Raw genomic sequence first — 23,724 nt, 5'->3', positions numbered from 1 at the left:
CCATGCAGAAGAGAACCCGGCATTCCTGGATCCAGTTCCCCACCCAGCGAAACCCTCAGTTCCACGCAGCTCCATGCGTGACTCCACTGATACCACATGGAACAGAGGACTTGTCCACAAAACCGTAAGAAAAAATAAATAGTTTTAAGCCACCAAACTTTGGGGGGTTTGTTTTGCAGCAAGCGATAACTGGTCACTTTTCAACCTAAAAGAGTCCATCTTCTTTTAATCAATAAAATACTTAAACAATTTCTTCTTATGCCAGAAGGCAGGAAGGAATAACAAACAGCACCCCAAAATAATTCTTAAAAATATCATTAAATCTGAAAGCTACCTATTTTTCTATACCTTGAACTAAGTTTTTCCATATGTCATTAATAATCCAAGTGCTAATTTGTATATCTGCTTCATCAGTTGAATACCGGGAAATAAGTAAAAATAAAAAACTAAAAAGGCAAGTAATTTCAACAAGTACAAACTCATAACTCAAGGCAAGAAAAGTTTCTGCTTTGGAAATTACTCCCTTTTGTTATATACTCTTGACAAAGTTATTCCAAGAAGGCCTTACAAAGGAAAGGTCAAATAAGTTAAGTGGTCACCATCCTGACTATGGTGAAAATTCAGAGGTAAGTTTAATGGTAACTCATTTTTGGTCTCAAACAACTTTAAAAATCCTAAATTTGTGCTGAATGTTTACAGAGGGATTAAAAAAAAAATGGAAGAGCTTTAAAATAAACCTAGATTGTCCTTTTAAAGTTTATAGCATATTCTCCAAGCTATTTAGTGAGAAGAAAGAGTTTAAACTTGATTTAGTTCTTCTTTTTCCTCTTCGCAATTAGGGAGCCCATCTATGCAGCCATACCAAGTTTTCAGGTGCCCAGTGTTTACAGAATCAAAAATCGGTATACAACTTTTTCTTTAACAGGGAGATTAAAAGCCTCTATATTTCTCTGAAGCTTTACTTCAGGTTATTTCCCTTCCCTAATATCTGAGAAGCCATGTAATAAACTATTAATAAATGATATTCATATTGTTAACATGAATTAAATACTCCATTAAAAAACATGAGAGGTCATTATTTATGCACAAACTATACTTTACCCTTAAACCCAAAGCTAATCACATTAGTAAACAAAGGCATGTTAATGGAGATTTGGAAACTCAGTGTTGTTCTACTTAATTATCTACCCATAAGTAAATAGGATACCTTCTGAAAAGAATCTTCATCTGTTATATCATACACTAAAATAGCTCCATTTGAATCTCTGTAGTAAATTGGACCCAATGCGTGGAATCTCTCTTGACCTGCTGTATCCTAAATAAAGCAACAAATGCTTATTAGATCAGAAGAAAACATACATCTGTTATGGTAACTACAGTGAACTTCTGATTAATTAAAAAGTGAGGTATAAAGTTACAGATAATCCCAAAATACTGTTAAAAGAAACAGAACAGTTACAAAAACACTTTTTAACTCGTTATAATCAGTATATAATCAGTATTTAATGTTTTATTGTTATACAAAGGTTACTTCTCCCCTTCCCAACCCCTCCTCCTCAGCAATCTTCCCACCCTCACTAGAAAAACCAGTTCAGTTGCCAAAGGGTCAGATGGCCACAATGTCATTATAAGCCAGGAACAGGCCTTGCACTAAATTTAGGTTCTCCACCTGCTGACAGGTACCCTACTGCATTATTCTTGCCCTGCCCTCCACTAGTCACTCCCTCAGAGGATTGGAACATGGAGACGGGGGAGGGGTGCAATGGGTGGGGTGGGGTGGTTAGTCAGGCAGGCTGTCCACTCCTGTATTCCTTCTCCCATGTGGAATCCCTCTGAGTTGACCCTTCCCTAGCTGAAAAGTTATGATAGCACTATACATTTACACAGTTGTATTTAAGATATAATTCTTAGCCAGATTTTAGGGAAAAAACTTTATTTTTAAAAAGGTTTTATCTAACCTTCAATTAACTAACTAACTAAATAAATAATCCAGAAATTCAAATTCTTATTCCTTGAGCCAATTAATTATTAGAGCACCAAGAACAGGTACAGGCTTTCACTCATACAGTTAAAAAAGTTAACTTACCCATATAGCAAGGTTTACTCTTTTCCCACCAATATTTAACTTCTTTGTTAAGAATGACGCCTAAGAAAAGAGAGATATACATTAAACAATGTTTCACATAAAGTAACATTTCTTATCTTAAAAACTATAGATGAATCATGTCAATATGAAACTCCAGTTATCTGGGAGAAAAAGTAATCACTGAGGTTTTTATTAGTGACCAAACACCATTTCCACTGAAGATCGAACACTCTTTATATTATAATCTAAGAAAAAGATATTTTGTTTTATGAACACAAGTTATGAAAGTACAAAAAAGTTGGTAATTAAATGTTTTCTTAGTTTTTCCTCACAGAACGTTTTCTTAGCATTTAATTTGATGGCACCTTACCTACTCATTGTAGAAACTCTAAGAGACTTCTAAGATGAGATAAAAGAAATGTTTACTGGTAGTTCACTTAACTGAATGAATACTATTATTATTCGAAATGTTCTTGCAATTATTTTATAATTCAATGACTTAAACTATATCTAATATATCTAAACTAAATCTAATGATTTAAACTATATATCTTACAGTCCACTGCAGAAATTAAAATGTAAAGAGAATTAAAATACCACGTGATAAGTGTTAAAACAGAAGATCTTGCCAAGTATACTGTAAGGAAAATGCTGAGAAAAGAAGTGTAAAGCCTGCCTGGATGAGCCACAGAAGACTTCAGAAAGAAAGTAATGACCTCCCCTTTAGAAGTAGTAGGGGCTTTTTCTAACAGATGGGTGAAGCCACTAAAGCCTGAAGAACGTAACTCCAAACCCCATGGGAAAGAAACTCCAAGTTGGTTGGTTTACCAAAGATAAAGACTACAAACATTGGCAAAGGTTGAATGAATCAAAAAAGTCCTGGAACTTCATATTTAGACATATAGACTTTACCTTCTGGGTCTTAATCAAACCTGTTCCAAGACACTAGACAAGTTTTTTTGTTTCATGTATACTATAGTCAGGTATATCTGGGGACTGCTGCATATTGCTCTGTATCCCCTTTGTGTATTCATAACGCACATCAGCACACTAAGATTCTGCCAAAAGGAAGACTGACTAACAGCTTTTATACAAGCATTTCCCAAGCTCATTTGACTTCTTTTTTCCTAAAGAAACACCTACCTAAAGGAAATAATGTTAGGAAATAATACTGTTGACAATGGAGAATCCATGAAAGCCTTTAAGCAGTGGGGAAGTATAAGATCTATATTTTAAGAGAATGACTCTGGGATAGGAAGAAAGGACAGGACTAGACCTGGGAGACAGGAGGCTACTTTAAAGTTGGAAAGAAAAACATAAAGGGACTGAACTAAGTCCACGTAGACAGAAAAGAGAGAACAGAATCAAGAGTAATTGAAGAAGAAATACAATCGGAATCCAGTCAGTTGACAGGTTTAAAAAAGGAACAGAGAGCCAAGTTCAAAGCTATGCAGAGAAAGACATATTTTAAGTGTATCTATATAGAAAAAAGTGCAGAGACAGAGAAACAGATAAAAGGCTAGGATGGTGAATTATTATTACTGAAGGAGAAGGAACCTAGATTTCAGGGAGGACTTTCTGCTGTATGCACACCAAGGAAAATTAAAAGTAAGAAAAGGACACTAGATTGAGTGATTAACTAAGGAATCCACAAAGACACCAATGGCAGAGCTGAGAGCAAATCCAGGAATGCCTTCCTTCAAGGCCCAAGCTATACTCAAGATACCTCATTAAACAGAACAAAGGTTACATAGAAAAGGGTATAAAATAAATTCAACGGCAAAATAACAAAAGAAATAATTTGGAAAATGAGAAGACCAAATACATGACAATGAATGTGAATAAAGGACCATCTCCCACTCACAGCATAAGAACTACGAATATCAACTCTGAAGCAGAACTTTGGATATTGGATCTCAGCTTTGCACTTATTAGCTGTAACAGCTGCATAATTTATATGAACTCACCCATTCACATTGTTTCAATATCAATGCTATAAAAGGAAACTCAAAATCTGAATCCTATCCAAATATTTAATAGATAAGTAAACTTAAATGCCCTCCTACTTTCAAAATGTATCCAAACTGATCTTCCCTCCAAAATTGGCTTTCCATTCCAACTTCAGTATTTTAATCACATCCTCCAAGTCACTGAGGTTTAGAATCTTAGAAATATCATCATTGACTATTCTTCCTCCCGTCATCCCATATTCCCAAAAAACCCTACCAAGCCTTGTTTTCATATTTCCTGCGGAGTTCTAGGACCACCAGTCTCATATTATGTCATAATATGAATACTTCTGGTCTCACTTTACACTCTGGTCCTCTGGTCTACATGCGAAATTACATTCCCAAAGCCTCCATGATTTAAAAAACAAAACAAAAAGACCCTTATCATATCTATAGCTAGGTTCTCTCATAAGCTATCATTTTCAATAAGTATGCTTGAACTACATCCTTGCTAGTAAATAATATCATAAAAGCCTTTTTGTCATGAGTTTTGTCTCAGCAGAGGGGAGTGAATTGGAGCTGCTAATGCTCCACCATTTCCTTCCTACCATTCCCTCTGAAACTTACTACCACCTTCCCATGGTGAGTTTAGAGACAGTGTTAAGTCTTTTCTAAGAAACCATGGATGTACACTGTTGGTCAGAATGTAGTTTGGTGTAGCCAGTATGGAAAATAGTATGGCGATTCCTCAAAAAACTAAAACTACTTACCATATGATCCAACAATCCCACTCCCGGGCATGTATCTAGAGGGATCTCTAGCTCGAAAAGATACATGCACTCCAATGTTCACAGAAGCACTATTTACAATAGCCAAGACATAGAAACAACTTAAATGTCCACTGACAGATGACCGGATAAAGAAGTTGTCGTGTATTTATACAATGGAATACCACTCAGCCATAAAAAATAAAATAATGTCACTTGCAGAAACATGGATGGACCTGGAGATCGTCATACTAAGTAAAGTAAACCCAAAAGAGAAAGAAAAATACCATATGATCTTGCTTATACGTGGAATCTTGAAACAAACAAACAAAAAGGACACAAATGAACTTATTTACAAAACAGACTCACAGACATAGAAAACAAACTTATGGTTACCAGGGGGAAAAGGTATAAAACCTATAATGAAAAAGAATAAGAAAAGGAATATATGTATATGTATATGACTGAAACATTAGGCTGTACACCAGAAATTAACACATTGTAAACTGCCTATACTTCAGTTTTTTTCAAATGGAAAAAAAGAAAAAGAAAAAGAAACCATGGATGTATAAAACAATTTTATGAAAAGAGTGTTCATCACAACATTGATTATATTAAAAAAATGAAATAACCTAAAGGCCCATCAACAGGCAATTTAAAAAATACACAAATATAGCCCATCCACACAGTGAGACACTGTACAGTCATTTCTACTACTATTGTTAATACTAGCTAACAGTTATTTAATGCTTACCTTCCGCCAAGGACTGTGCTATGCACTTTTAACAAAATCATTCATAAGTTCTCCTTTGTAAAAGTCAAAAAGCCCTAATCTACAAATAAAAATCTCAAAGCCTTATCTTTGTATCCAAGGACCTCTACCATTTGTCCACATCTGTCTTCCTAGATCAGCTGCCAGTATGTCTCTACTTACTCTCCAACGTACACAGTCTACACTACATATTCCCTCCAATTATCCTTGTTCATAAAACTGGGGAATCCTTATTCTCTATCTGAATCTCACCTACCCAAGACCAACTCATGACCTATACTCTTCCTCCTTGAACTTGTAAGCTTTCTCGTGCCACCCATACAAACTGCACTGAATTTCTCTGCCCTGAAGAACTTTAGGGAACCTAATCTTGTCATGCACAGCCTACACCACCTTGTATTGTAAGTTATCTTTTCATGAGTATAAGTCTCCTGCTAACTACTTTACATATTTTTTATTTAACACTTTCACAGTGCTTACAGTGAAATGGGCAGTGTTCTAAGAACTTTTCAATATTAACACACTTCTCATAACACTCTGTGAGTTAGATATAATTACCATCCAAATATTATAGATGTGGCAACAGACAAAGGAATGGTAAGTATCTTGCCCAAGGTCACACAGTAAGTGACAGAGTAGGATCTGAAATCCAGGCAGTCTGGCTCCAGACATGACTCATAATCACCATGCTATGGTACCTCCCAGACTGAGATGTTAGCTAACAATTCTTCTCTAGTAGAAGGGGCGGGAGGAACCACAGTGCTGGCCATAGCCACCATGCTAATATTGTTAACTGTAGGTAAACACAGCTACAATGTGCCTGGTATTAACTCGATTTATGTAAAAGATGTGTTCCTAGAAGTTTCCTTATAAACCAAATTATTTTAACTCAAATATCTGAGGCACTAGTAAAGCACATTATTATAGAGTTCCCACTAAATCTTTTTTTCTCTTCATAACGAAAAACTTAAGTCCTATTCTATAGAAAGATTCTTTCTGTAATATAAATCATCTCATTTTACATATATACTAAGTTTTTAATATTGCATAGGTATTTTCTTAAAGAACAAACATCTTCTGTTTTAAAAACAAATACAATTATATTTGAGAATAAAGCTGCAAGATTTTACGGAACATCAAGATAGCAGTAAACAATCAAAAGGCTGAAATTTATCTTAATTTTTTAAACTACCTCTATGAGCCATACTTAATTTGCCCAGACTACTGAGATACCATTTGTGATTATACTACTTACTCTGGGGTGGAGGTTCTTAATTCTGTTATACCAGAGTAAGCGTGGGAGGGAGGCATGATCATGGACTTCTTTGAGAATCTGATGAAAGCTATGAATTCATTCACTCCCAAGAAAACTGCTCATATGCACATACCAAAAACAATTTTCACACACTTTTCCAAGGGATTTTATAAATCCCTGGCCAACATCTCAGTGAAGAACCACCCCCCGGCCCCCAGTCTAGAAAGCGCAGGGGAGAGGGGCATGAAACAATGTCAATTCAAAGGTTCTAGGAATATGGGAAGAAAAAAACAATAGCACATACTACATGCCACCACGCCTGGGCTTTTTCATTTAATCTTTACAACAACACTGTGAAGTAGGTAATTAGCCCTATTTTACAGTTGTGAACCTACAATTTAAAGAAATACAGTGATTCACCCAAGGTCAGACAACTCAGTCAGGTAATGTAGTGGGTGGAAGCCTGTCTGACTCCACAGTGTTCTTCCATTGCACAAAGCTGCCTATCCTAGAACATACACACATTTTTTAATGCTTTTTTTTAAACTTTTTTTTAAACATTTTTATTTTTTATATTTTATTTATTTATTATTGTATTATTTAATTATTTTGTTTTGGCAGTGGCAGGGGGAGAGGTAATTAGGTTTATTTATTTTTAGAGGAGATACTGTGGATAGAACCCAGGACCTCAGGCATGCAAAGCATGCACTCTACCACTTGAGCTATACCCTCCCCACAACACACTCTTAACCTGGCACTCCTCCACTAGGACACTTAAATGTTCCTGGACACCAACTCATCTCCCAAAATATTCTCAGGGTAGGCACAAAATAATGAGGATCAAAGTAATGGTACATTTCCCACCTTATACCTCCAGACCCTGAGTGACAGTATGACTAGTTCTTCTTACCCCAGTGATCTAACCTTCCAAACTTCAGGGGTATTAACAAACTTAACAATCTTATTAGACACCTGTCATTTGCACCTGATGCTTTTTTACCCAACATTTTATCTGATATCATAGTGAATATATATATTTTAAATCTCTACTTTAAAAAATAAAATAGGGTTATAGGAGAGATACAGTAAGAGCAAATTACATTTGCCAAATGAAAGTCTTTTCATAACTTGTTTAATCGATGTTTTAACAGGGTTTTCTTGTGTATGTTTTTGTTAGCCAAACCGTGCTTGCTAATCATTGGCAGAGCAAAATACCTAAAGCAGTACAGTAACCAATTGTGGATGAATACCTTCCTGTCTTTATTTAGGTTCAACAGACTTTCATTAATAATATGTGTGTGCATAACTGAACAGTTGTATTATTTTTGCTACAGTTACTAACATTGTTTCAGGCTTATGTATCTAAAGTTTCTATTAATTACTTCCAGACTTAATATGTGGACAAGAAAGGATTCAGACAAATAATTTATAAAATTGCCTCTGTAGTAAGGCAATGAAAATTAGCTACCAAAAAACTAAGCTACAATGGCAAAATTATATTATAATATATAAATATAACAAACATGTTATACATCTTAAACTTATACAATGTTATATATCAAATATATTTTAATTAAATAAAAGAAAGAAAACTAAGCAGGGTCCTTGGCTATGTCAACATTTCTTGTCCTTAGTTTCTAAAAGGAAGTACTATACTCAGTTTAGAGTCCAAGTCAATACTTTGAAAAGGAGAGTCAAAAAGTCACTTCTAAGGACTAGGTCAAAACACAAAGCAGAAAATGGCCATCAGATATAGAATATTTATTTATTAGAAGTTAAAAGCTATGATTCATTTAAAAAAAAAAAAACTCTTCTTAAAAAAAATCATCCACCCCTCCATGGCCCATATTTATCTAATGAAATACTGAGGGAAAAGGAAAAAGATTTCAACTACTTTATTTTATAAAGATATTGCAAATGAACTGGCTGAATCAACACTGAAGTGGCTTCCAGTACTACTCAGAAAATATTTCAGACATTCAAAACATTAATCTTACAAACAAGGAAATCAAGATTCCTAAACCAGAAACTATGATGCTAAGTGCAAATCCAGCTGCTAGAACCAAATACCAAGTGTTGCTCAGGAGGTTAGGTGTATACAGCGGGGGAAAATGCAGTTGATTTAGCTTAAGAAAAAATGGTACACCAATACTATTTGTGGGACCTCAGAAATTTAATCCAAGTTTAGTTTCCTCATTTGCCATACTGTCAGGAAACTAACCACCTGCCCAGCCAACCTTACAGCACCTCTTTGCTAACCAAATGACAGGCACCTACTTCAGGAGGCAGATAGGTGGAATTCCAGTTAGAATTCTAAAAGGGAAGATGACTGATAGTTCTGATTATAAACAATGTTACTTTTTATATAGGAGACTAGTTGGGACAGAAGGCATTTAAATTAGAGTGTATAATCTTATAATACCTTCAATAGGGGAAAAGGAGGGGAGGGTTCAGCTGAAGAAAGGAAGGGATCACCCAGCAGCACACATTCATACAGAGACATACCAAAGACAATCAAAGTGGCACAAGCATTTAAGAACAAAGAAGAAAGCTAACTGATGGTTAAACCTCCTCACTCATCTATATATACCCCAGTGAGCACAATGTTTGACATGTAACAGGTATGAAATAAAGAATTCTTGAGTTTGACTAGGTTCAGCAGTTAAATCCCAGAGAAAAAGGAGTAAGTTCTTTACTACAATCTTGTTGTCTCTGTTGAGTTTAACATAGCCCCAAATCAATGAGGAAATCACATAAGAGAGTTGAGGACTCTATATAAGATCAAGCTTTCTTGGCAAGCCAGGCAAAGGATCTTGAGTTCTCAGAGAGCTCATCCAACAAAATTACTTCATAATTATCAGTAACCTAGGAAGAGGTCTGCAAAAAGGAAGTAGTACTAAAACACCAAAGCATGGCAAATGCCACAATTTTCAAAAAAGTGTATTTCCAGAAATGTCGATCTCAGACAAAACTCTAGAATTGATAATAAACAAATACATATGTGTGTATAAAAATACAAAATATAGCAGTCCCTCAGACAGCACGGGTTCTCAAAATAATTCATGTCAAATTAACCTCATTACATTTTTGCCTGAGTTACCATGAAAGAAACCAACACAAATTAAGCACCATTTATTCATTCAAAGGCAAACATACATTAAACAAACACTGTGCCAGGTTTACACACTATGGCTCTCTAATCCACATCAAAACCCTATGGGTGAGATTCTCCCATTTCATGGATAATGAGCCAGCTGACAAACGTTAAAATAATCGGCCAAGATCCAGGAGCCAAAAATTCAAACTAACTACAAAGTCCTGTCCCTTTTTACCACATCATAGGGCCTCCTAGTGCAGAAACAGTGGATCCTGTCTTCTGCAAGCATCTGACAGAGCATCTCATGATATCCGGTATAGGCAAGACTAATGTGGCTACAACAAAAAAGTTAGATTTGTAATACCAGAATAGCCATTTTCATTAAAGGCTTCATGTCCACTAGGTAGTAACCCATAGCACTCAGCCTTGTTTTCTGCTTCCATTATCATTAATATGTAATATACTCCATTAATAACTATTTCTCAGTCAAGAGGAAAGAGGACTGTGGCCCAAGCACGGACTGAAAGACCCCACCCCTAAGATTCTGAATGTCTAGAGAAATACAGCTCTGGTCACGTGTCACTAGACTATGATGAGACTTGCACAGAGCTCTGCACTTGGCCCTCTCTCTCCCCTTTCTTTCAGAGTCTACTTATGACTGATGAGAACACTGAAGACATTCAACTGAAATCTTCAGCTGACAAAGTTACGAGTAGCTAGCCTGGAGAGGAGGAGGCATGATACCTTATTTTTCTTTGCATGCCCTGGACCCAACCGAGCGCCTGACCCACAAGAACTCCACCAAAGTTTCTTGAATTATCAAACATTTAAAGGATATTAATAGGCTTTAACCACTGGAGCAAATCTATCAAAGCCAACTTCAATGAGTCAAATACATTAGGGACAAAAAACCAATACACAATCAAAGAAAAAAGAAGCTGAGGGATGTGAAGTCTCCTTCCTTCCTACCTTCCTTCTTCCCTCCCTCCCTTCTTTTCAAGCAAATAAGACTCAGACAGTGGGCACAATGTTAATCAATGTGACAGCTAACTAAAAAGCTCAGTCTTTTCTACTTAGGTATGAGAAAAGAATTCTCCCCAGGAAAGGTCATAGTCTGCACTTCTTTGCACAGTTCTAACCATACTTGGAATCATTTGTATAGCTCAAGCCATCATATTTTAAGGAAAGAGGACAATGATTAAGTGGTGACTGTCAAGAAGAGATGTCAAAATAGTGATGATTTAGAACAATTTTACAGAAGACCCAGTTTAAGGAACCAGAGCTGTTTACCCAAGAGAAGACAAGACTCAAGAGGATGTGATAGCTATCTTCAACTATCAGAAGAGATGTTGCATGTGGCTAAGATTCAGAGGGCAGAACTAAGACTGGAAACTACAGGGAAACAGATTTTTGTCTCCAGGCACAGAAAAATGAGTTGGAAATGAAATCTGTCCAAAAATGAGACGTGCTGCTTCAGGATATAGTTTTCTACCTTCTATGTCAGTTCATCTCACCTCCAAGATGTTTGAAGCAGTCACTTGACCGAAATATTTAACGAAAGACTGAAACAGTGAAACATAAACTCTTAGGTTCCTCTCAGCCTTTAACATAGGAATACATGAGAGTGTACTTTGCAAAACACAAAGTATTTTACAAAGATAGGTAGTAGGTAGTTTTGTTGACAAGAAAAAAGGGAAACTCTTCCCCTCATACTTTAGGATGCATTATCTCCTCTCCATTTGAAAATGAAAGGCATACCAGCTTGTGTTTTATGGGTCTCACTCAAGTCAAATTCCTCTAAACAAACTGTTAAGAAAGATGAACTGATATCTAAGAGAAAGAGACTGAATATAATGCTGTTCCCATACACTGATATGCAGCAAAATCTTCAATTCTGGAACATAAGCCAGACACTGTTTGTGATGAGTGTTAAATAAATATTAAAATCAGGACTGCTATGCTTCTGATACCAGCGAGCTACCACAACTTCATTCTCTCCCATGTAAATTGCAGTGGTTTCCTCTCAGGTATTAAAAATCTTTAGCCTGGTTTTAGTTTTGAGGATATGTTTTTGGAATGTATAATGAAAGTGCAATTTTTAGATAAAAAAACTAAACTATTTTTTAAAAAACGTTAAAAGCACAACCACAAGGTTTTCTCTTTTCTCTAAGATTTGTAGCACAAAAGAAACCACTAAGGGGTGGTTTACCAGTATCCAGAGACAGCGTGACTTATTGCTTAAACTTTGAAGTAAGAACTGGATTCAAACTTCAGCTTGGCCACCATGGCTTGTGGCAATCTGATGGCCAGCAAATTACTCAACTTGACCACGCCTGTTTCATCACCTGTAAAATGAGGCTAATAAAACTATCCACCTCATAGGCTGTTGTAAGAATTGAAAGAAAAGAAGAAAAGTAAAATATTCAGCACAGTACGGACTCACTAAATGTTATTGCTATTACTTTACCTAAACTTCCAAATGATCATAGGTATTTACCCTACGAATTTCCTTGCTCTAATAACACTTAATTAAAATTGCGTTAAGTGATCTTGTACAAGGATGTAAGAAAAAAAATGCAGTTTCCTGACATTGACTTTTTCAGATATTATGCCTTACACAGGAGTAAAAATAGAACATGGAATCAGAACCAGAGCATCTTTGTAAATTCTAGGCTCAGTAGTTTAATAATAGCATCAAACATCAAATGTCAGAACAATTAAGAGGAGACTGTGCATTCTATTAAATAGTGTCCATGCACTTAACACACTCCACAATCACTAATTACAGTCTATTGTACAATTTGGGCTAGCAATAATAAAAATGGAGAGCTTACACTATCAGGTCCTAAGTGTTTTTATGTATATTTGTCCTGACAACCCTATGAACTAGATACTATTTTTATGGCCATGTTAACAGATAAAGAAATTTAGGCACAGAAAAGTTAATTAACTTGACCAAGATCACACAGCTAGTTAAACTGATGGTGGTGCAATATGAAAATCAGGCTCAAAAGTCCACTAGAATCTACTGCCTCTGACTAAATTGACCTGGCAGATTCGTTGAATATTCTTCTTCTAACACGTGCAAACTGATTTCTTTGGAAGACGGGGAGACTCCAACGACCTCAGAGGCCTGACTTCACTCCCAATCAATGATTACATTTTAACACGTTTCCGACTAACCACCGTGTAACTGCTGATGAAAGCCGGCCCTACATCACAAGCAAATAAATAACAGCAGCAGCTAAGCTGCTAGTTCGAGGACCAACTGTTGGCCAGTATTTAAATGACGTTTCCATGTGAACATGGCTCGACCCGCATCGCTGGATGGAAGTGACCCACCAGTCAGACCTACGCAGGCAGCAATGGAACTGCGTAACCCACACCGGCAAGGGGTCATTTTAAAAACCCTCCGGAGGTGAATGTTTTGCCAATCAGCACGTTACTCGAAGACAGAGTAAAATGGAACTTGCATAAATACTTAGTCATCAGTAAGCGCTGAAGTTACAAATCACCTAATTCGCAAAATCAAATCCGCAGCTAAGTTCCTAATTCCGAAAGAAAGAAAAAGGGCTGACACTCGGTTGACTGCCTGTAGGGTGAAGGCACCTAGGGCCCAAGCGGAAGCGACTAGAAGGGGAAAACCTAGCCCACCGACGGGGATTCCACGACACGCGCAGCCACACTAGGGACTTTTCAGGGCCCTTCCACTCCCCTCCCAACAGCCTGTTCTCCTGTCTCCAGGCCGCCCCGACAACGCGTGTTCCCAGGGCGAATTCGGAAAGGCAATCCGAAGGCGGCGATGACAGGCCTGGGATCCGAGAGCCCAGACCTAGAGGACCGTGGCGACAGGCAAAGTCCTCGGAGCCCCGGAGGGGTAGGGGCCCCGAGGCGCCACCTCCCGCTCCCCGGGGCCCGCACCTGCAGCGTGGTGATGTGCTTGTCGTTGAATTTGTTCTCGCAGTAGCGCAGCACCAGCGACGTCTTCCCCACGCAGCCTTCCCCGAGCAGCACCACCTTGAACGAGTAGGCTCGGCCCGCCGCCGCCCCGCCGCCGGCCGCAGCCATCCCGTCGCGTCCCCGCCGCCCGAGCCCTAGCGCCGCGCCGAGCTCCCCGCCGCCACCACCGCCGCCGCCGCCGCAGCAGCGCCTTCACAGCCGCGGCCGGCGCAGGCCCGTCCGCACCCGCGCCGCCCGCCCCGGGCGCCGTCTCCGCTCCCGCCTCCGGGCGAGGCCTGTGAGAGCCGAGGGCAAGTCCGAGAATGAAGGGCCCCAGCCACCACGTCAGGCACCCGAGGAAAGGCAAAGAGCGCTCCCTCTCCGCCTCCCTCTAATGGCGTCTCCTTCCTCCTACGTCACACTTCGGGTCACGTGACCGCCGCGGCCGGGGGCGGCCCCTGGGACGCGGCCCCGGAGAACGTGCCCGGACGGGGGCGGGGCTTCTGGGGTCTCGGCCCCGCGGGGAGGGGGGGCGGGGCTGGAAGTGAGCGGATTCCTCCCGGCCGTCTGCCCAGGTAGGCTGTCTGCGGCTCCCCACCACTCTGCCGTGGGCAGGAGCCTGCGGGATTAAGGTATGAATAATTGGAGGCAAACCCAGCTCAGGTGGAATGTCGAAGTGCAGAAAGTCATCGTTCTTGCCAAGGGAATGTTTACAGGGCTAATGACGTCTCACGTCTGGGCTCGCTGTAACCCAGTTCTGCCAAGGTGCCCTTCATTTTGTTGACAGTATTTCTCTGTGAGATGTCAATTCATAGCCAGTGAACCTCTTTTCAGTTCCCCAGACCACCTGGTCTCCTCCTCATCTTTCAGGTCTCAGCTTAAACTGCAAAGACTTCCCTGACCACCCATCCTTCTCCGGTCGGTCCTTCCATCCGTCTCTTCGCCACCCAACTTAGATATTTCATAAACCTTCTCTAGCAGCGCTTAGCACACTTCATGGAAATTACTTTGCTGAGTAAGTAAGGTAATTAACTTTCCTTAATTAGGCTGTAGATTTGTTAAGGACAAGAACTACGTGAGACTTGCCCAAACTTTGAGTTTCTGACTCGAAGTGCCAGGCACATAATAGGTATTCTACAAATATTTGGCAATGAATGAATGAACAATACTTCTTAAGCCGTTTTTCCTTAGTTTCCCAGTTTTTCTGTCTTCCATGAAGCTTTTTTTCCCCCATGAAGCTTTTGACATTCCATACTGACTCCACCTTGATAGACCTGGCTTGTTTGATGATTGCTTGTTTTTCCTCATCTGCCTCCCCCCTTCTTTCATGAAATACACTCTTCCAAGAAACCATATTAGTGTTTCTAAAAGTTTGCAACTAGAAATGTGATGTCAATTAGGCAAACACATTCTTTTTCATGAGACTCCCTTTCCACTTAAACTGGATAGCCCATTCATTCATTCAACAAATATTTGAATGTACCCACCATATACCAGGCACTGTGCTGGATGAGATGCAATGTCTTTGTCATCAAGAGCTTCCATGTTAGCAGGGAAGACAGACACAGTTGTTATACAATGAATGCTTTCATCTTGATAAAGCAGTTCAGCATATTTTGCCAACGTATATGGGGACCCAACTGGTTTAGCATACCAAGGCTTCTGGGAAAATGTTACCAATGGATAGGAGTAACCTAGACAAGAAGGGAGGAGAGCTTTGCAAGCAGAGAGAATAGCATGTCCCACAGCCTTGAAGTAGGAAGGAGCATCTAAAGATGAGAAACAAGTGTGGTAAGAATGCAGAGAGCTTCAGATGAGATTGACAGGGAAGCCAGGAATCAATACTGACAGGATCTTTCAGCAAATGCAGGTTTTTAATTAAGGGGGCTGATGTAATCAGATTTGACTTTTAAAAGATCACTCTAGCTATAATTTGAAAAATGGATTAGAGAAGGATAATATTACTTCAATTTATTTAGAATCAGTTATTGAAGAGAGCTTATGTTTTCACAGAATATCCTTATGATTCCATCTGAAGATGTGTCCTCTACTTCTCTCTCCATTCTTCCTCTCAGGGTCTTTGCACACTCATGAATTCTTCCAGAACTAGGAGGAGACTTCATTTTGAAGGGGTCGCTTCCATTGTCCATTCTGAAGTCTTCTTCATATTGGATTGAAAGTTGCCTCTCTCTGCCTGCAATTAATTGTTCCTCATTTAACCTACCAGGCATGTATCCAATCTCTATTCTCTGTAAAACTCTTTATACATTTGAAGAAAATTATAAGATCTTCCTTTAAGCCTTCTTTTCTTTTCTCTTTTCAATATAGCCAATCCTTTCAATCACTGATCATCTTAGAACCTACACGCAATACTTTGTATTTATCACTGAATCAAAACAATTGAAAAATTTTTATTGTAAAATGGAATACATTTAAAGTTAAAATAATTTTCCAGGTTTAGCTTACATTGGGATTTAAGGACTGTGTTACAAATGTTCACAGATTGTAATAAATCAGTTTGGCATAATTTTGAGCACAGAGTGGGTAACTGTCGATGTGAATTTGTGGCAAATTGATAATGACTCCCCAGAGAAATCAGTTCCAAATACCTGGGCACTAGTAAATGTTGCCTTATTTGGATAATTGATGTCTTCTGGTGAGATTACATTAAGAATCTTGTGATGGAGAGATTCTCTTGTATTATCTGATTGGGCCCTAAATACAATCACAAATATCCCTATTGGAGGGAATCAGAAAGAGATGCTACACACACAAAAGAGAAGGCAATGTAACAGTAGAGACAGAGATTGGAGTGATGCATCCACCAGCCAAGGAATGCTGACAGCCATCAGATGCTGAAAGAGACAAGGAATAGATGTTCCCCTAGAGTCTCTGGAAGGAGCACAGACCTGCCAACACATTCATCACAACCTACTGAAACTGATGTTGGACTCCTGAACTCCAGAACTGGAAGAGAATAGATGTCTGTTTTTTAAGCCATTAAGTTTGTGATAATTTGCTGCAGAAGCCATAGGAAACTAACATGTAAGTATACTGGGACTAAACACGTGTCCTATGTTAGCTTAAGCATTGAAAGAAATTCAGGCTAATTCTGGGATAGATTCTGTGCTCTTAAGAACTTACATCAGTCTTGGAGTCAACTATGACTGGTCTGTATAAACTTGATAGAGGATGCCAGAAAAACTGGAACGCCAGTTCCTTCATAGATGGGAGCTGCAAAAAAAGTGAATACTCCTCAGTGAGCAGGTAACTCAAGACAGAATCCCGATTGGTGAGGGCTGAGGCATGGTAGGGTGCAAAACCTTGGTAAGTAAGTGGTTCTATTATACTTCTATTTGCTAAAGCTAAGACCTAGCTGATATCCTTTTGTTTTCTCTTACTCTTCACGTCCAGTCCACTATCATGTCCAGTCAACTGTACCTCTGAAATAGATCTTGAATCCATCAGTTCTCCATCTCTACCACCCTAGTCCAACCCACAATCAACTTTTTCTTAGGCTACTACAATAGCCTTCTAACATGTCTCTCTGACTACGTTTGCCCTATTACCCACTGCAATCTATTCTTCAAACAGTTGCAAGAGTTGTTTCAGAAATAAACAAACAAACTCAAATTCCTTACCATGACCTATAAAGTCCCCACATGATCAGGATGTTGTCTGACTTTCCACCTTCTCATCATCCCATCCTCTTCTCCTACTATGCTCCAGTCTTACCTGCTTCCATTCTGATCCTCTTAGAGGCTAGTCCTTACCTGTCTCCAGGCTCTTGTCTGGAGCAGAGAAATGTTTATTGCAGGACCAAGCAAGGAGAATGGGTGGCTTGTGCTCAGAAAACCCTGAACTCCTTGATGATTGGGGGGGGGGGTATTTTACAGGTAAAATTTGGGGTGAGGGCTGCAGGGTGTGTGACTTTCTTCTGATTGGTTGGTAGTGAGGTGACACTGTGGTACTCCAGGAATCCTCCTGTGTAGCCTGAAGTTGCCATCCTCCACCTGTGTAGGGGCCTCAGTTCCTGCAGAAGAACTCAAGGATATTGTTATGTATATTCCTTCAGGAGGAACCGGGACCCTGTCCCATCCTGCACTATTGTTTCTTGACTGCTCCTCCTCTGTTTCTGTATTCCCCCACTTCTCTGCTCTTTGGAACTCAGGGAAGGTCTAGGAGGCTGAAGCCTTTTTTCCGGCAAACAAGAAATGGAGGACACAGAAAGGATTTGTACCCAGGAGTGTCCCACAGGATCCTGCTTGGTTTCAATACTTTTATCATACTCCTAGCATTTATTTGTTTCCATGTTTATAAGCTCTGTGAGAACAGACACCTTGATGACTGGCACAGCCACCAGTCTGCAGGGCCGAGCACTGTATCTGGCATGTAATGGTCACTCAGTAAACATTTGTTGCATGAATTGAGGTAAGATCATATTTTGATATTTTAGCCTATGGGAATTTCCCCCTAGTATTTCCATGAGCCGCAAGGCATCCTATGTGCCAAGGAAAGACAGGGACGGCAGAACATAGTACAACAAAGATTTTAATTTTTAGATTTAGATTTTCAGCAACCCAGGCCACTAGTATTTAAAACTTAAAAAAAAAAAAATGTACGTATCAACAATCAGAGGCACTGCTTGACTAACAAGTACTAGCCAGGGACAATTAGAGGGAAGGCAAAGGAGTCAGTTAGAAACTGGTGAGTATTCCGGTAGCAGAAACCGACCATATGTTTCTCAAACATTCTAGCCCTTTCTGCCTTGCCTTCCTCTACTATAGAGATAAATAGAGGAACACTTGAATTCATAGTCTTTGAGTTAACAATAGTTATGTTGCAACTATGAGGGTCAAAATCATGCACAAAAAACCCAGAGCAGTAAGTTAGAAGTAGTCTTGAGCAAATATCCTAATCCTGAATTGCCTATCTCTAGACTTCTTATTGGAGAAGGTAAGTACCAAATTTATATCATCCACTGTAATACGGTTATCTATTATTTGCAGCCCAATATATTCATAATGATAGCATTTTAGATAGTTTTGGGGGCAGGGGAGAGTATAGCTCAGTGGTAGAGCATATGCTTAGCATGCATGAGGTCCTGGGTTCAATCCCCAGTACCTCCATTTAGGTTTTTTTTTTCTTTTTTTGTAGGGGGTAAGTTAATTGGATCTACTTATTTAATTATTTTTTAAATGGAGGCACTGGGGATTGAACCCAGGACCTTGTGCATGCCGAGCATGTGCTCTACCACTTGAGCTCTACCCTCCCCCACCCAGCACTTCCATTTAAAAAATAAATAAATAAACTAATTACCCCCCAAAAAAACCCTCAAAACTAAAACTAAATAGTTTTGAGGAATCTAAGATCAAAGTAAAGAGATTTCTCCCTTCCTCAACAAAGTCCAAGAAGGTAAGAAGCTTTGCAAAGTTCACCTATATCTAAGATGGACCAGGAGCTAAAGAGCAGAAGGGCCTGAATGGAGTATCTAGACAGCCTGAAATAGGCTTATGGAGTTTCTGCAATGCCAATGTTAAGAGAGTCTTCAAATGGTTTCCTACAACCTACAGAGGAAAATTGATGATAAAGAGTTGTGCTTAGAGGCAGAGTGATCAACACCCCAGTTTGCCCAAGGCTCTTCTGATGTGAGCATTGAGATTCCCACATCCTGGGATACCCTTCATTTCTGAACAATCTAAGATTGTTGGTCACCCCACCTGAAGAGACTATGCTACTGAGACAAGCAGGACACAGCAGCACTTGAGGGCCAAGTGGCTATGAGAGTGTGGATAGGTGACAGATGCCAGCATATTTGGATGATGACAACTGAGACCCACTGCCCAGCATCTTGGAGGTTCAGATGACCAATTCAATAATAATAGGTCCCTTCAAATATTGATACAACCTGGGCAAGATATGAAGGACAATGTGAACTGACTGAGATTACCCACATTGAGATTTAGTTTCTATTATCTACTAGAAGTCAACCAATTAAGTTCAATTTTAGAAAAATTCAATTTCTAACTTGTGGACAAAGATCTTGTACCCTCTATAGAATAAATACATGATCATTGAAGGATGACTAGGACTCAGCCACGTAGAGATAAATATTCAGATTTCAGGACACAGCATACCATTAAATAAGCACCAGGAATGAGACACACATGGTAAGAGATGGATGTAAAGATGTAAATAACATTATACAGAACCTTGAAAATCATGCTAGAAATTTTGGAGCTTTATCATAAAAACAATAAGAAGTCCTTTAGGACAGTGTGACACAAAGTGTGGTCTGCAGACCGTCAGCCTCAGCTGGAAGCTTGTTAGAAACGCAAATTCTCAGATTTTCAGTCCGCACTCCCACTTATCCCAACCCCCACCCCACAATTAAATCAGAATTTCCAAGAACAGGATCCAGGAATCTGTGTTTTAACAAACCCTCCTTGCAATTCTTATACATGTTGAAGTTTGTAAAACACTGATTTAGGAGGCAAGAGTTAAGCAAAGTGAGAGAGACGAGGAGGGGTCGGAATCCCACACTTCCAGCTTAGGCAACTGGTAAGTGGTGATGCCTTTCACTGAAATAAACACAGGAGAAGAAAAAAATGTCGGTTCTATTCTTTTAGTTCAGGACATTTTTATTTTGAAGTGCCTGAGAAATTCTCAAGTGGAGTCACCTAGTGGGCTTCATGGGCTGATAGCACCGGAGAGAGATCTGGGCTTGAGGCAGGGATGAGAAAGTCATCAATATAGACAGGAAAGTCTGACTCCCCGGGGAAGTAGATGAGATCACACAGGGAGAGTGTCGAAGCAAGAGGGCCCCAGGGCCTAGAACAGAACCCTGAAAAGCACTGACTTTTAAAGGATGGGCAAAGAATGAGGAGCTGCAAAGCGACAACCCAAAGAAGTAAAACGAAAACTGGGAGAAGTCAATGTTAAGGAGAAGAGAATGTCTTAAAACAGAAGGACTCATGAAATGCTTTGGAGAAATCAAATTAAATATGGGCCTGTGAGTATCTACTGGTTTCGCTACAACATAAGAATTAGAGATCTTGGTTTAACAGTTTCAATAGAATGGTAGGGGTTGAGATAAACTTGTAATGCTCAGGAACTAACTAAAAATGGTTGATTTAGTTCAGTGATTCTCAACCAGAGGTAATTACCGTCCCCAGGGGACATCTGGCAATATCTAGTGACATTCTTGCTACTGGCATTTAGTGGGAAGAGGCTAGGGATGAGGCTAAACATTCTATAATGCACAGAACAACTCCCTTCCCCTCCCCAAGGAAGAATCATCCTGCCCCAAATATCAATAATGCCCACGTTGAGAAACCCTGCTTTAGCCTAATAAAGTAAGTGTATTTTTGCAGCCCATCATAATCGTAAATCCACTGGGTGTATTATTATTATTGAGGCAAACAGAAAGTATGGCCAAGCAGGAAAAGAATGAGAAACTCAAGAGCTCCGGAAGGAGGGGGGAGGGTATAGCTCAGTGGTAGAGCGCATGCTTAGCATTCATTGAGGTCCTGGGTTCAATCCCCAGTACCTCCGTTAAAATAAGTAAGTAAACAAATAGACTTAATTACCTCCTCCCCCGACCCAAAAAGAAAAATCTCAGGAAACTTTATCTGTGTTTCCAACTTTGCCACTACTATCTATGTATGCCTTTTAAACAATCATTTAAGTGTTTTCTCAACTCCATTTCTTCATGCAGAATCATCTTGCAGCCCCAAGACATTTATAATCCTCCACTGAACATTCATTCCTTTAAGCAACTCTTACAGGGAATACATTCTTATTCTAATTAAGTTTCTCTTTAGGGACAAAAAGAGAATTCAAAAACACCTCTCGAACTACTTATAGAAATATAGATGCACTGCTTCTGTAGAGCTTTTCTACAAAAACAAGAAGTTTGGGTTCAATATACAGTAATATGCAGTCATTTGAAAAACAATAAATTAGGAGATAAAGCAAGAGTTAAAAACAGGAAGACAGTAACAGAGATAAAGGAACCACAGGAAACAAAACTAAAGACATTATTCCTGCAGCTGCCAGAGCAGAGGGAGCTGCAGTTTGGTGCTTGGCAGCAAGACAGGGATTTTCAGTACAGTAGTCTTGGTGTCCTCTCCTCTGGGGGCTAGAAATGTGTCTGTCACATTTCTTATTCCAGATCCTGCAGTGCTCAATTCACATTTGTTAATGAAAACAAGTGAATAAATAAAGCTAAATCTATAAAATACTGGGGTTTGAGAAATGCTCTTGGACATATGGGGCTTTGTTTAAAACAAATTCTTAAAGCATTTTCCATTTTAAGCATCTAATAAGAGTAATTAACGATAGAAAGAAAAATAGCTGTCATCTACTGTGAAGTTTGTGGGAACTAAACCCCTTTGTTCCTTTACTTGCTCATCGTTCAGCAACCTTCACTGAGTGCCAGGCAAGATGATTCTCCCTTCATGGAGCTCATAGTCTAGTGTGGGAGGCAACACAGAAACAATTAAAATATTGGCCGTGTTTGATGCCAATCTGGCAACCACACCTCCTCCTCCTCCTTTCAATGAGAATCTGGTCCTTGCCCAGGTATCCACTCTTTCCTGTGCAGCCCATGTGCCCCTAGCTTCCATTTGGTCCTGATCTCATATCCCTGTGGTTCTTTCTAGCTCTTAGAGGCCACTGTATATGTATGTGAAGCAGCAGTTTTCAAATGCCTCTCCCTGGCAAACAAAACTGAGCTGTAATTGTAAGCACTGGCCACAAAGGGGCGCAAGCAGCTCAATGAAATTTACCAGGTTGGCCAGAGTGCATTCAAGACTGACTCAGGACTTCAACGGGAGGGAAAAAAAAAAAACCACCGGGAGATTTTCTTCTGAGTTGTAGAAGACAAGAATATTCCAAGGGACACATGGGTGAGGGGAAGACAGTTCCCAAGCCATTTATCCCTAAGGTGCCAGTATTAACTAAAAGTGTCTCAAGAAACTTTACATATTCTTGTCAAAGAAGGAATATAAGCCAAACTTGCAGATTCTCAGAATTTACTCACCAATTTATAGAATTTTTAGTATAAATTATACTAAAACTGTACAATCTCAAGAGTTAAAAAGGGAGGGCAAATACAGAAGCCAAAACCTTCCATTGTAATGTGCATTTTATATTTCCATTTATAAATTGTACGTGTATTTTGAAATCACCAGAGCATGAGGTTGTATCAGATGCAAGTGTATGGTTGACATAATTGGCAACAGAATTATGTGCCAGCATTGTGTACCGAAGTGCCTTACTAAAAACATTCAGTTCAGAATGGTAGCAGTCTGAGTCTGTCTAGTAAACTAACTTTTTAAAACTAGAGGTCCGTAGTTAAACGAAGTGGACATTCAAAAGAGGTTGGTCCACTTGAACTAAGCCTGAATGACTATATTTTCCCATCTTCTTGAGAAATGAGTCAGAGTAGGGGTGAAAAAGACTCTTAACAGAGAAATTGTTTTGCCCTCGTGAAATAATTTGACTGAGGGTTCTTATGGGAGACTTGTGATGTTGAGATTGGAGAACTTTCTGATAGCTGTGGATGGGCTAATGGGAAGTTTGTAAGTAGTGCATATATATCCTAAAGATTACGGCACTCCGTACCACTTGCTTGAGTGTGTTCTCCTCTGGGCTATTCATTCCTGCCTGGTAAGTTCTCATTTAAAATCTTACCATTCCTCTATACCACTTTCTAAATACATTCCAGCATGTATCATTGAATATTACAGTTACCTATTTATTTATCAGTACAAAGCTCTAAGCAATATGGTAGTGATTTGTCTGCCTTGTTCTCCATTATATCCTGTGCCCAGAATACTACCTACAACATGATAGA

General features: G+C 39.3%; 1 protein-coding gene across 1 annotated transcript in view; it reads right to left on the bottom strand.

Annotated features, from left to right (window-relative positions):
- Window positions 1-14,105, bottom strand: part of RAB21 (RAB21, member RAS oncogene family) — a 33,689-nt gene extending 19,584 nt beyond the window's left edge. The window contains exons 1-3 of the mRNA XM_010988219.3: window positions 13,848-14,105; window positions 2,087-2,146; window positions 1,208-1,315 (exon numbers count right to left, since the gene is read on the bottom strand). Coding sequence (XP_010986521.1) covers window positions 1,208-1,315; window positions 2,087-2,146; window positions 13,848-13,994 — 315 coding nt within the window. The 5' untranslated portion in view covers window positions 13,995-14,105. The remainder of the gene's footprint in view (window positions 1-1,207; window positions 1,316-2,086; window positions 2,147-13,847) is intronic.
- Window positions 14,106-23,724: the final 9,619 nt, after the last annotated feature.

The sequence above is a fragment of the Camelus dromedarius genome, chromosome 11, assembly GCF_036321535.1.
Source record: "Camelus dromedarius isolate mCamDro1 chromosome 11, mCamDro1.pat, whole genome shotgun sequence".
In the NCBI taxonomy this organism is placed as follows: Eukaryota; Metazoa; Chordata; class Mammalia; order Artiodactyla; family Camelidae; genus Camelus; species Camelus dromedarius.
This window is presented reverse-complemented; position numbering and strand designations above follow the sequence as displayed.